The sequence below is a fragment of the Microtus pennsylvanicus genome, chromosome 6 (genome assembly GCF_037038515.1).
Source record: "Microtus pennsylvanicus isolate mMicPen1 chromosome 6, mMicPen1.hap1, whole genome shotgun sequence".
NCBI classification, from domain to species: domain Eukaryota; kingdom Metazoa; phylum Chordata; class Mammalia; order Rodentia; family Cricetidae; genus Microtus; species Microtus pennsylvanicus.
Window position 1 is genome coordinate 56,354,729 of NC_134584.1, and position 13,782 is coordinate 56,368,510.

Here is a 13,782-nt window from a genome sequence, read left to right on the forward strand (position 1 = left end):
TTTAAGATGAACAACTTTGTGTTCAAGGAAAATGTATCCAGATGCAAGGCTATCTCTTATTCAGGCAAGCAACAGATTCACTGTCTCCCTACTATAGCTACTGTGTATTTCTTCAACGTAACAAAGTCCCCTGGAACTTCTAGTTGGGTGATGGTCCAAGTAAAAGAAACACATACACTTTTCAAGCATTTCAGTTACCAAATTCAGGAAACTGAACATCAGTATAATACTATTACCTAATATTTTAAACTTCTTATATTTTAGCACACTTCTCCAATCCAGGAATCGAGCTGCATGAATGCACCATTACCTTGTCTGCCATCTTCCATCTGAGGAAGCTCTTCAGCGTTTCTTTTAACCAAATACTTCTACCATCCCAGCCAGTGTTCAAACTAACCAGGAATTTATTGGTTAGAAAAGAAAAGCACTCACTGGCTCTGCTTTTATTTTTTATTCTCCCTTATTCTTCACCTCAATCTCTCTAACTTCCCAGTTAAAACTTGCTGAGCACTTTAAGGCGGCCACCTACAAGGCCACTACTCATTTAGTGCTGACATCCCACTAAGTACAATTACCATCTCCACTCAAGGAGGCAGATTTGGTGATGGTCACAGGTGTGCCTGAGGAGGGCAGGGGTACCTTCCTAGCTCCTACAAGTTCTGGTCAATGAGGAGAACCCTCCAATTTTTCAATTAAAGTATTTGTTAGGATTCAGGCATTATGCTGGCCTGTCACCTGGTAGGATGCCCTCAGGCAGTACCCTGGTCAGCCCAGAGTCCTATGGCTATGTCACTATTTAGTCTGTAAGCAGGTGCAAAAGGTCCCTTTAAGAGACAAACTCCGCCCATTCCCACTTGCATCCACTCCCTTCTTGTGAAGAGACTCTCTCTCTTCCTTTCCTCCCTCTGCCTTCCGTTCCCCCACTCCCTTTTCCTCAATAAAACTCCCCACCATAAGCTCTGTCTCATGGCACATTTGTATCTCACCAGCTATGGGCCTCTCATCTCCTTTCTACCCAAGTCCCTCTCCCACAGAATTGTAACAGTATTCCCCAAGTAAAGGTTTTGTTAGTACCCTTCCCCAGGACACCTGAAAACCTAGTAAAATTACACAATCCAAGAATAAACTTCTCATAAAATATTGGCTTTTTTGCACTTTGAGATTGGATCTCACTATAGTCTAAACTAGCCAGGAACTCATGATCCTTGTGACCACCTCGGTGCTGGGACTATGGAGATCTATACTCAAATCTCTTATCCTTTAAGGCAGGAAAAAAAAAAAACAACACATTTTTTATTTATAGATGAACGTTCTAAATCATCTAAGCTTTGGACCCAAATTCACACACAATGTCCAACATATAGTTTTGCTAAGAAGGATCCGATATTTTAACTCCAAGAACAGATCTACACGGTGGAGCCTACCTTGGATGCTTCTGTTCACAAGCCAACAAGAGATGCTACCCTAGGACATCTGAGTATGTTGTTCCAGGATCCCTGTCAATACTCTATGACCTCAGCATGCCTCCTTCTACCATCCCCACTGATACTCTATGATGTCCGCGTGCCTCCTTCCAGAATCGCCACTGATACTCAATGATGTCAGCGTGCCAATGATGTCAGCGTGCCTCCTTCTAGGATCCCCACTGATACTCAATGATGTCAGCGTGCCTCCTTCCAGGATTTCCACTGATAGTCAATGTCAGCGTGCCTCGTTCTAGGATTCCCAGTGATATTCTATGATGTCAGCGTGCCTCCTTCTACCATCCCACTGACACTCTATGATGTCAGCGTGCCTCCTTCTACCATCCCCACTGATACTCTATGATGTCAGTGTGCCTCGTTCTAGGATTCCCAGTGATATTCTATGATGTCAGCGTGCCTCCTTCTACCATCCCACTGACACTCTATGATGTCAGCGTGCCTCCTTCTACCATCCCCACTGATACTCTATGATGTCAGTGTGCCTCATTCTAGGATCCCCCACTGACACTCTATGATGTCAGCGTGCCTCATTCTACCATCCCCACTGATACTCTGTGATGTCAGCGTGCCTCATTCTAGGATCCCCCACTGACACTCTATGATGTCAGTGTGTCTCGTTCTAGGACCCCCACTGATACTCTGTGATGTCAGTGTGTCTCGTTCTAGGATCCCCACTGATACTCTATGATGTCAGTGTGTCTCGTTCTAGGATCCCCACTGATACTCTATGATGTCAGTGTGTCTTGTTCTAGGATCCCCACTGATACTCTATGATGTCAGTGTGTCTCGTTCTAGGATCCCCATCAATACTCTATGGCCTCAGTGTGTCTCGTTCTAGGATCCCCAGTGATACTCTATGATGTCAGCGTGCCTCCTTCCAGGATTGCCATCATTATAACATTAGGGTGCCTCATTTCAGGATCCCCACACCACCTCTATTAGCTTTCAGGTTAAATTCCCAATCAGACTCCATATGATTTCTTTTGGTCAAATAGGTGCTTCTCAAAGTTCAGAATTTGCACAATCTAAAAATAAAGACACATATGCAATACTGTTCCATTAAATGATCTCAAGCAAAAAAAAAAAAATTTTTTTACATAAGATACAAACCATGGGTTCCAAAACCAAGCAAGACCAGTTTAGGGAGAACACAAAACCAGGTGATAGTGGTCATTTTAAAAGTAAAATAAGCCAAAATATGCAAACCATAACTAACATTTTTGATTCAAAACAATATTTTAAGTTCTTGGTGTTATAGTTTTTATGCAATGATTGATAGATATTTATTGGAAAACAGATGACCAGAACTCCCCAACCAGAGTGTTAAGTTCCTTAGGATACAGCACTTCTGGATGGCAGACAGGTTGACAGGTTAATAGCAAGTTCACGTCTCCGTCAGAAAGTCCTCAAATCACCTTGGAATGAACGTGCTGGAGTTAAACTGTGTACTGCTGGGGCTCATCAGATTTCCAAAAACAGCTCAGCAGCCACCAGATGACTCACATCCCAATTCAACATCATAGGACGGACAAAAATTAGGGCTTTCCAAACAGGTTACTACATCTAGGATCTAATGTTCCCAACAGCTGTTAAGTAACTGAACAGCAATGTCTAAAAGCCACCAATACACTATTAGGAACCACAGATATTAGGGCGATTATGTAACTTGTTTTATTTGTCTGTAGCAATCGCTTAAAGCGTTCTTTGTCCCTACTAATTATGTTCAGAGCTGATGCTACACTTCACAGCAAAGTTTTAAAGGAGAAGCATTAAGTCCAGATCTCGCTGGAATTTATTTGTCAACACCTTTGTTTATCAGGATAGTCAGCTAGCTTTAAAATTGTATTACGGACTCCAAAATGCATCTAAGATTTATAATTGGCACACTGAAACATTCAGAACCACAGCTGGGTAGCAGGCTTCCCTATAATTACTCAGTATTGGAGAAGGATTTCTGCAACTGTTATAGCAAAAAGTATAACAATATTAAATCACAGAAGGTTGCAAAACACTAAATTTGTTCCAGTTCTGTTATAAGAATCAATCAATATTGACCACAAGAGGCCTATGCACTGCCAGGCTGCAGGTGTGCATAGAAACCATTCTGAGACCATTCTGTGGGCAGAAATGGGAGTAGTAAAAGGTCCGTGACTACGCCACTCTGCGATCAGTTACTTTCATTCAATGTTACAACACTCCTTGCTGTAAAGCTAATCATAGCAGAGCCCCAGCAGCCTGGAGGAACACAGGCAGATCTGTTTGATTAGCTTATCGATATCACTACAGCAAACTTCATGAGCTATTGACTGCAGCTTTGATTATTTTGTACTATAAGCACTGACTGTTTACTAGGTCACTTTTGATATTATTTGACATCTAATGCCAGGTGATGTACTATGCAGCTCACCTGTGTATCTAATGCAGCATATACTTATAAAAATAAAATTTCTCACTTGGCAGCAAGGAAATATCAATCCTCTCGGCACAAATTTCTAAGACGTCTCTAACAGTTTTTCCTTAAGAGTAGAAGATGAAGTATGTTTCATAAAAAAATCACAAGGTTTTAAAGAACAAAAGGTATCAAAAAACAAGCAGCCCAGGGAAGCACAGAGGAATCAGAGGTTAAGAGCACTTGCTGCTCTTGCAGAGGACGTGGATTCAATTTCCAGCAACCACATGGTAGCTTACAACCATCTGCAACTCCAGTTCCAGAGGATCCAGCACCTTCTTCTGGCTGTCGCATGGCGCAAAGACATGCACATAAAATAAAATTAAGTCTTTAAAAGGAAAAGCTTAAAAATAGTATTTTTTAAAATTTTATTGATTTTTACTGAGCTCTACATTTTTCTCTGCTCCCCTCTCTGCCTCTCCCCTCCCTTTCAACCCTTTCCCAAGGTCCCCATGCTCCCAATTTACTTAGGAGATCTTGTCTGTTCTACTTCCCATGTAGATTAGATCTATGTAAGGCTTTCTTGGTGCTGTCATTGTTGTCTAGGTTCTCTGGGATTGTGACTTATAGGCTGTTTTTCTTTGCTTTATGCTTAAAAACTGCTTATCAGTGAGTACATGTGATAATTGTCTTTCTGTATCTGGGTTACCTCACTCAAAATGATTTTTGAGTTTTCTTTGCTTTATGCTTAAAAACTACTTATGAGTGAGTACATGTGATAACTGTCTTTCTGAATCTGGGTTACCTCACTCAAAAATGATGTTTCCTAGCTCCATCCATCAAAAATAGTATTTCTGCTAAAACTTTTCTCACAGAAAATCAGTCAACATACCAGAGCCTGAGCACAAAGGAGCAAAAAGAATAAACAGCAAGGTTTTCCTACTGTAACTACATGCCAAGATAAAACAGCGTTGAATGAGCAAGGACTAATGCAAACTTTGGTTTAAACAATGAGAAGTCTGGAATATTAAGGTTACCAGCTCCACAGACTTGCTCGTTCCTATTCATATCCATAACAACACAAAAGGCTGTCAACACACTGGATACCTCACCAAGAATGTGCTAAGGAGGAGTCAGATACTAAGGTTGGAAAGCAAGCACCAAACACAAAGCATGGCGCTCGCTGCCAGGGCAATGATCTGGGATGGCTCCTTGGCTTTGGATGATGACTGCTGAGCATCGGCTGCATGGCTTTAGTAAGTCCTCCACTGTACCTTACAGAGAAATCCAGAGCTAGTCTCACAGAGTTGTTCACCTGTGTGAAGCACTAACAACCTCCCACATATGTGCTTTTTATATAGTAGTGATCATCACCGAGAGACACTATTCCAGATGTGCTTTTTATATAGTAGTGATCATCACCGAGAGACACTATTCCAGATGTGCTTTTTATATAGTAGTGATCATCACCGAGAGACACTATTCCAGATGTGCTTTTTATATAGTAGTGATCATCACCGAGATACACTATTCCAGATGTGCTTTTTATATAGCAGTGATCATCACCGAGAGACACTATTCCAGATGTGCTTTTTATATAGTAGTGATCATCACCGAGAGACACTATTCCAGATGTGCTTTTTATATAGTAGTGATCATCACCGAGAGACACTATTCCAGATGTGCTTTTTATATAGTAGTGATCATCACCGAGAGACACTATTCCAGATGTGCTTTTTATATAGTAGTGATCATCACCGAGAAACACTATTCCAGATGTGCTTTTTATATAGCAGTGCTCATCACTGAGAGACACTATTCCAGATGTGCTTTTTATATAGTAGTGATCATCACCGAGAAACACTATTCCAGATGTGCTTTTTATATAGCAGTGATCATCACTGAGAGACACTATTCCAGATGTGCTTTTTATATAGCAGTGATCATCACCGAGAGACACTATTCCAGATGTGCTTTTTATATAGTAGTGATCATCACCGAGAAACACTATTCCAGATGTGCTTTTTATATAGCAGTGATCATCACTGAGAGACACTATTCCATATGTGCTTTTTATATAGTAGTGATTATCACTGAGAGACACTATTCCAGTTGTGCTTTTTATATAGCAGTGATCATCACCGAGAGACACTATTCCATATGTGCTTTTTATATAGTAGTGATCATTACTGAGAGACACTATTCCTGTAACACTAGGTCCAGCTTCAACTCTGCTGCACAAGTTTTGGAAGTCAAATATGCTCTGCAGCAGAGTAGCAGCAAGCCTCAGGCTTACACATAAGTGACATGAATGTATCCGAGGCCAAGGAAGAAACCTGGGAATGAAGTAGCAGGACAGATCAAAAAAAAAAATATTACTATACAAAGCCCAACTGCCTTTTGATCAGAGAAATGAAATTAAGTGAAAATAAAATTTTTAATGAGTTATCACTTCACACACTCTAAGAGACATGATCTAAGATACAGACTTTTTTAAGTTAAACTGGAGATGTGCTCAGTGGCAACATGCTCATCGATTATGCACAAAGCCCTGAGCTCCACTCCAGACCAAAAAGAATAAAATAAAGAAAATGGGGGTGGAGGAATACAGAGTAAGAATGAGGGATAGAGAGAGGGGAGGAGAGGGGAGGGGAGGGGAGGGGAGGGAAAGGGCAGAGAGGGGACAGGTGGAGAGGGGGACGGGAGGGAAAGGGGGAAGGAAGGTCAGGTCAGCAAGAGGATGAAGAAGTAGAAGTCACAAGCATTACTGTCTTAACCATAAAATGCTAGCGTAGGAAAGAAATGGCGGGCAGTCGATGCTATCACAGAGTCCTCACAGCAGCAGCACTAGAGGCTACTACATCCATAGACCGACAGTAACGGACCATACGAAATCCTGGACACTAACGCTCAGAGGAGCACTACTCCAAATCATCCAAAAGGAGAAATATTCTAAATGTCCATCGATGGATAAAAATGCAATAGGCAGGTCAGTCATAAAAATACATGGTTAGTGTCAGTCAGCTAAGAACTCCCCACATTCCATGACTCAGCTCCTGTCTCCGCCTTCACTGATGGTGACATATTTCCACCAGCAAATATGTTCCCTGTGCACATACTCCATACCCCCTCAAAGTCCACCATGACAGCCTGGTCTGCCACTGTCTGTCTTTCCAGCCCTGCTCAGAAGCAGCTATTTTGAGTCCCCCAGTGCCACCCCCACTTGCCACCCTTAAATCTCTTGTGTGAGGTCTATTGCTTGGAGGAATTTTTGTGGCATTCTTTGGCCCCAATCAAGACATTCTTTCACTGCAAAACCCTTCCAATCAGAATGCTACAACATGGAGAACCCTAAAAACATGCTACATGGAGACAGCCACATTCGGGGCTCTGTTCAGGTCTTTTTAGTCAGGCCTGAGTATAGTCTCAAACAATAACCTCCTATGATTACATCCACAATACACCCCCTGAAATACCCACAACAGTATAGTCTCAAACAATAACCTCCTATGATTACATCCACAATACACCCCCTGAAATACCCACAACAGTATAGTCTCAAACAATAACCTCCTATGATTACATCCACAATACACCCCCTGAAATACCCACAACAGTATAGTCTCAAACAATAACCTCCTATGATTACATCCACAATACACCCGCTGAAATACCCACAACAGGCAAATCCACACAGACAGAATTTAGAGGGAGCAGAGAGTGACTGCCAGTCATCACAGGGTTTCTTCTGGAGTAAGGAAATGACATGGGATTGTGATAAATTCTATGAACACACTAAAAATCACTCAATTCACAAGGAAACTATGCAGAATGAACCTTGTCACCCTACGGAGTCCACTCAGTGACTGAGCTGGGACTTGAGGCCTGTGAAAAATAGTGGTGTACTGCTCAGGCCTAAGAGTGAACACAGCAGTACTATGGCACGTGCTGGGGACAGCAGCCATTAGCATCAGGGTCTGTGCCCTCCTGAGGAACAGAGATGTATTTAAAGTCACCACCAGTGGCCAAGCTAATCTTAGTTCCAGTTTTACTAAATGCAGGCCTCCAAGTGCACTTCAGGCAACCACACTCCATTACAAGGACAGCGATGCACACTGGTGCACCATCTTCGTAAAGCATATGTTCTGGAAACACAGATTAAGCAAAAGGAACAAAACCTAGACCAATATTGGGAGATTATGTTTCTCTCATTCCTCTAGAGAATATCACTGGCAAGGGTGCTTTAAACATTTAATGCTGTGCTAGTGAGCACTATATGGACCTGAAATTAGCTAGAATTGTTTTAGAAGAGAGAAACCTCAATGAGAAAATGTCCCTACAGATGAGCCTGTAGGCAAGCCTGTGGTGCATTTTCTTGATTGATGTAAGAGGGCCCAACTCACTGTGGGTGGTACCATTTCTGAAGCTGGTGCTCCTGGGTGCTGTAGGAAAGCAAACTAAGCAAGCCATGAAAAGCAAGCCAGCAAGCAGCACCTCTCCATGGCCTCTGCATCAGCTCCTGCCTCCAGGTTCCTGCTCTCACTTCCTTCAGTGATGGATTGTGATGTGGAGCTTAAGTTGAAATAAACCCTTTCCTCCCCAAGCTACTTTTGGTTGTGGTGTTTTATCATAGCAGTAGAAACTCTAAGACAAATACCATCATGAAAAGTAGAAATAACTGTAGGGACTGGGGGAGAGAAGTCATATAATATACAGAAAACAGAATCAAAACCATAAAACAGGAGTCCCTGAAATCTCACCACTCCACCTCACAGGGCCTCCTAATTCAGAGTGCCACTGTTATCCGTTGTGTGTGATGTCATCTGTCTGTCACCATACTAGCAAACAAGTACCGGTGGTAACTTGTTTTAAATTTTGTATGTCTCAAAGTTGTTGACCAGTTTTTCTGCAGTACAGATAAAGGTGTATGACTTGGACATTAGGCTATGGTGTCAGTCCAGCATCTGGGAAAGTGTCCGGCAGGGTGCTCTCATTTAATAAGCCCACGCAGGTGCATGAAAGCTTAGTCCCTGTCATAACAGTCAGAAAATCTTCAGAGATCTCTGAATTTTGTCTTACACACGGCAAAAAGGGCACAAATTCTCAAAGTCTCGGTAGAAACGACTAGGTCTGTCTCATTGGAGAGATGCTAGTCTAAAATGAAGTCTTCCGGAATTCGTGTCTTCAGGAAATCATGAGAGCTCTCCCTGGGTGAATGACCATCGCTACAACTTCAATTCTATTTCTCTCATTTTCCACCAAGAATCCACAGCTAAGTTCAAACCTACCTGTTGCTGTACTTCACCCATATTTAAGATTTCAGGCATTTTACCATAATAAAAAGCCAAAGAATTTAAATATATTGAATTTAAAAGTAGCTTGTGGTTGGCTTACACACAGGAGTAATAAAAACAATAAAAGCAAACAATACCTCAATGTTTTTACTGGCCACGTTCTTCACAACAGCAGGGAAGAGTTCCGATGCATTTTTCCCCTTTGCAATCATCTGAAGGGTTAAAGAGGAGAGTTAGGACAGAAACTTCTAAATTACTAGTCTGAAAACCAAAGTAATCCTGGGAAACTCTACACATACTAAATATTTGAAAGATTCTGTTTGTAAGGATCCCAGCAGTGAGACAAGGAAGCTTAGCTGGCTTTTGGGAACCTGTTCCCCATGCTGGACTACCCTCCCTGCCCAGCCATGATGCAGGGGGAGGAACTTGGTCCTGCTTCAACTTGATGTGCCATGCTTTATTCAAGCCCATGGGAGGCCTCCCCTTTCTGAGTAGGGTGAGGAGGAGGAGTGGATGGGGAAGGGATAGTACACAGGAGTGGGGTGAAGAGGGAACAGGAGACACTGTGGTTGATATATGTAAAATAAATGAAAAAAATTTACTTAAATAAAATTTAAAAAGAAAACATGGAAAGGTATTGTTTTCTTCTCATCTATACAGTAACCAGGTTCTGTTGCTAATTCTTATCTCAGGTGATGTCACTCTTTGCTACTCTGACCCTACCTTAGTTCAGCATCACCTCACTGAGAACTTCTAAATAGTCCCCTGCTCCCCGCAATATATACCACAGAGTGCTGAGAGCTGCTGGTAGCGATGGCTTTACCAGAGGCCACTGAGAATGTACAGCAGATGACAACTGATATACATAAGGTCGACCCACGAGACCAGCATCTATCTGATGGAGAGAATCTCATGAAGCAAGGCTTACAAGACCATACTGTTTCTCTCCATAACTTTTCTCATGTGCCCATATTCCTTCCCTAGTAACAGTTATGGGTATTTTAAACACTGCTTGTGTGTTTAACTCATGAAAATATTTCATATACTGGGCACACATATAGCTGTGGATGGTCAGGAACATGATTTCTGCTTAATTAGTATAATTTTGATGAATAAAAATACTAGGATATTTTTCACTACTAAAATTGGCATAGGAATTCTCAGTGTATTCTCAGTCACAAAGACAACTGATTTTGATTAAACCAAACATTCAGGACAAAGTCAAAGCAAACTGGTTGCCCCCAAAGACGAATATGCAAGGACAAATTCCCAGGTATCTATTGCTGATTCAAGGTCAGGCATGAAGTAGCTTTGGTAGACATAACTTCCTGCAGTAATGGACTTTCTGCATGTACTTCTAAACTCAAAGTTCAGCCAGCTAACTGTCTATTGTTCTAGTCCTGATTTCAGTGTCACTTTCTGTACAGAAACCCTGACCTCTCAGAGCTACGTGCCTACTTACTCACCATGCCTGGTCAGCGTGACCCTCCCCTCCAGCCCAAGAGAAACCGTGTGATCAGTATGGCTTTGTTTCTTACTGTTTGCTTAAGTGCTATGTGACCCTGAAAATGTCCTTCATATTTGTTCAGAGGCTTTGCTGTAAAAGAAATGTGTGTGTGCGCGCGCGCGTGTGTGTGTGCGCGCGCGCGTGCACAAGCACACTGAAAGAAAAATGTAGCTGAATGTGCAGAGAGAAAAAGAAGTGTGGAGAGATGTGGCAAGTGGGTAGAGAAATATAGAAGATACAGCTGTACAGAAGAGAGCTTGTGTAGGAGATGTGTGTGAAGGAAGAAGGATATGGGTGTGTGGAGAGATGCAGCTGTGCACAGAAGTGTGACTGTGTGAAGCTGAGTGGAGAGTGTATGGAGAATGTGCAGAGAATGTAACTGTGTGAAACAGATGTAACTATGTATACAGATGTATGGCTGTGTGAAGCTGAGTGGAGAGTGTATGGAGAATGTGCAGAGAATGTAACTGTGTGAAACAGATGTAACTATGTATACAGATGTATGGCTGTGTGAAGCTGAGTGGAGAGTGTATGGAGAATGTGCAGAGAATGTAACTGTGTGAAACAGATGTAACTATGTATACAGATGTATGACTGTGTAGGACAGAGATATGGAGCTGTATGTAAAGAGATGTAACTAGATGGAGACATTTTTAGAAAGAGATTTTTCAAGATGAAGTAAAAGAGAAAGCATCAGAAAAGCGTGTGCATTTCCTTATTTACCCTCAGATAGAAAAGTCTAGCCCTGGATGCAACTGTAAATTTTTTGTATACCCTAGATTCGTCATTGGAGCAGGATCTCAAAAAGGTTACTGGTAACAGAGAGCTTAATATTGAATCCTACTTTGAGGACCAGGGGTGTAGATCAGTGGCAGAAGGTTTATCTAGCATGCAAAAGATCCTAGGTTCAATCCTGGCACCATGACAGAAAGAAAGGACTCCCACCCACCAAATCCTCTACTTTACACATGTCAGCCTAACTCAAAAGATTTCAATATTGTCTGACAGTCTACAGCACAAACTAATCCACTTACTATTCTAATGTCCTCTCATTTGCACTGAAATCTCCTCTGAAATGCTGTTAGCCAAGCAATCACCCCCAGAACAGAACCTGGCCCTCTCTGGTTCTATTCCTATCACATTTCTAACCAACTACACTCTCCCTTCCTATGATATCGCATCCTCGCTAGAGCCATCCCCAGGGATCTGACTCTCACCTCCCACGCTATAGCTATCCCTGAGAACCTGATTCTCCCCTCCCAGGCTAGAGCCATCCCCAGGGATCTCACTAGGCTCCTTTCTAGAAACACCTCCTACAATTTATAATCAACACTTTGCAAACAACATTTTATAATTTCTCATGTGCTGTAATTTATTTCTCATTATTTATCTTTATTTTATATCTATTTGTACATTTATTTTCTTCTCATTCTCAAAACAGTCTTTAGCCAACTAAAGTAGTATATCAGTTTTATTCATGCATGAAACATATGTGTGTTATATAAATGCTATGTGATGTTTTATGCTTTGTAATTCCAGTAAAAATTTCTTAAAATTCCTTTCTGTTAAGACATTTTGAGAATACTCTGCAAGTCACCTAGGCATAGAAGTGCATATGTATAATCCCGGCCTTTGAGAGGCTGAGACAGTCTAGTATTGACTCTGTCATATGGTTATCAATGACTGCACTTATACAGATCTGTAATGAAGAAACAAATAAGATGATAAAAACTACAAAAAAATACAGTGTGAGGAAGAAAAGAACATGGAACATTCAGTGTTGGAGCCATGTCCTGGGCAGAAGGAGATAAAATCAATGAAAATTCTGAGCTAAATGTATTAAAGCCCTGAGCACAAGGAGATACCGGGAGGCAGAGGCAGGTGGATCGCTGTGAGTTCAAAGCCAGCTTGGTCTACAGAGCGAGTTCAAGGACAGTGAGGCCTACACAAAGAAAGAATCTCTGGCAGGGAAGTGGGGGCAAGATTCTGATGCTCAATGTAATAAAGGGAGTGCTCCGCTCAGAGCAAGACCCAGCCAGCTAGGCTTCCAACTTATGAAAAGGAACTAAAGGAAAGCTTAGACAGCAAAGGGAACAACCATATGCAGAAACACTCAGCAGCTTAGGTTTGGCTCTGGCTTTAGAATCAAGAAACAGGAAAGGCATTGTGGACCTTCGCCCGCTGTTCTCAAGGGAAGAGCTGAGGCCAGGGCTTTGGAGGGCACTCCATGATGGAACCTGAAAAGCACACTGAATGAAGCTGTGGAGGGGAAGCCTGGACTGCACTGGAGACCCCGAGATGTTGGAATTGCCAAAGTCATGGGATGCCTGCCAAGGAGAGCTGCAGACCAGATGTGGGGCCGGCCCACGAAAAAGAAGTGTGCTGCAGTCAACAAAACTGGAAGTTGGAGTGTTTCGACATCAGCCACGGATAGACGGGATTTGGAGTTTGCTCTCTGCTGGCTTTCGGTCTTCCTTTGCTCCACTATTGTCCCCTTTCCTTCCTTTTGGAAGGCAGTGTATATTCTGTGCACTCTATGTTGGGAGCATGTGGTCTACCATTAGGTTTTTATCTTACAGAGGCTACAGTTAAGAGATTGCCTAGAATCTCAGAAGAGATTTTGGACTTTCAAATAGTGTTGAGACTGTGAAAGACTATCTGGACATAAATGGCTACATGTTTACAGGGGTTGAGACTGTGAAAGACTATCTGGACATAAATGGCTACATGTTTACAGGGGTTGGGAAACAGAATGTGATGGTTTGACTAAAACTGTCTCCACAGGCTCAAACCTTTGCATACTCAGTCCCCAGTTGATGAGCTGCTTGGGGGAGATCAGGAGTTGGGGTGGATGTATCCTTGCTGGAGGAGGTGATCATGGGGGTGGACCAGGCCCTGTGTCTGGATCTGGATCAGGATGTAAAACTCTCAACTACTGCTCCAGCACCATGTCCGTCTGCGTTCCACCATGATGATAATGGACTAACCCTCTGACACTAAGCAAGTCCCCAATTAAATGCTTTCTTTTCTAAGGGTTGCCTTGGTCATGGTGTCTCTTCACACAATAGAACAGTAACTAAGACATCTTATAAGGCAAGTGCTTTGTGA

The 13,782-nt window shown here is 42.3% G+C and overlaps 1 protein-coding gene across 1 annotated transcript in view; it reads right to left on the minus strand.

The window, feature by feature from the left end:
• Nucleotides 1-13,782, minus strand: part of Ap3b1 (adaptor related protein complex 3 subunit beta 1) — a 201,235-nt gene that overhangs the window by 153,080 nt on the left and 34,373 nt on the right. Inside the window, exon 3 of the mRNA XM_075976295.1 lies at nucleotides 9,305-9,379. Coding sequence (XP_075832410.1) covers nucleotides 9,305-9,379 — 75 coding nt within the window. The remainder of the gene's footprint in view (nucleotides 1-9,304; nucleotides 9,380-13,782) is intronic.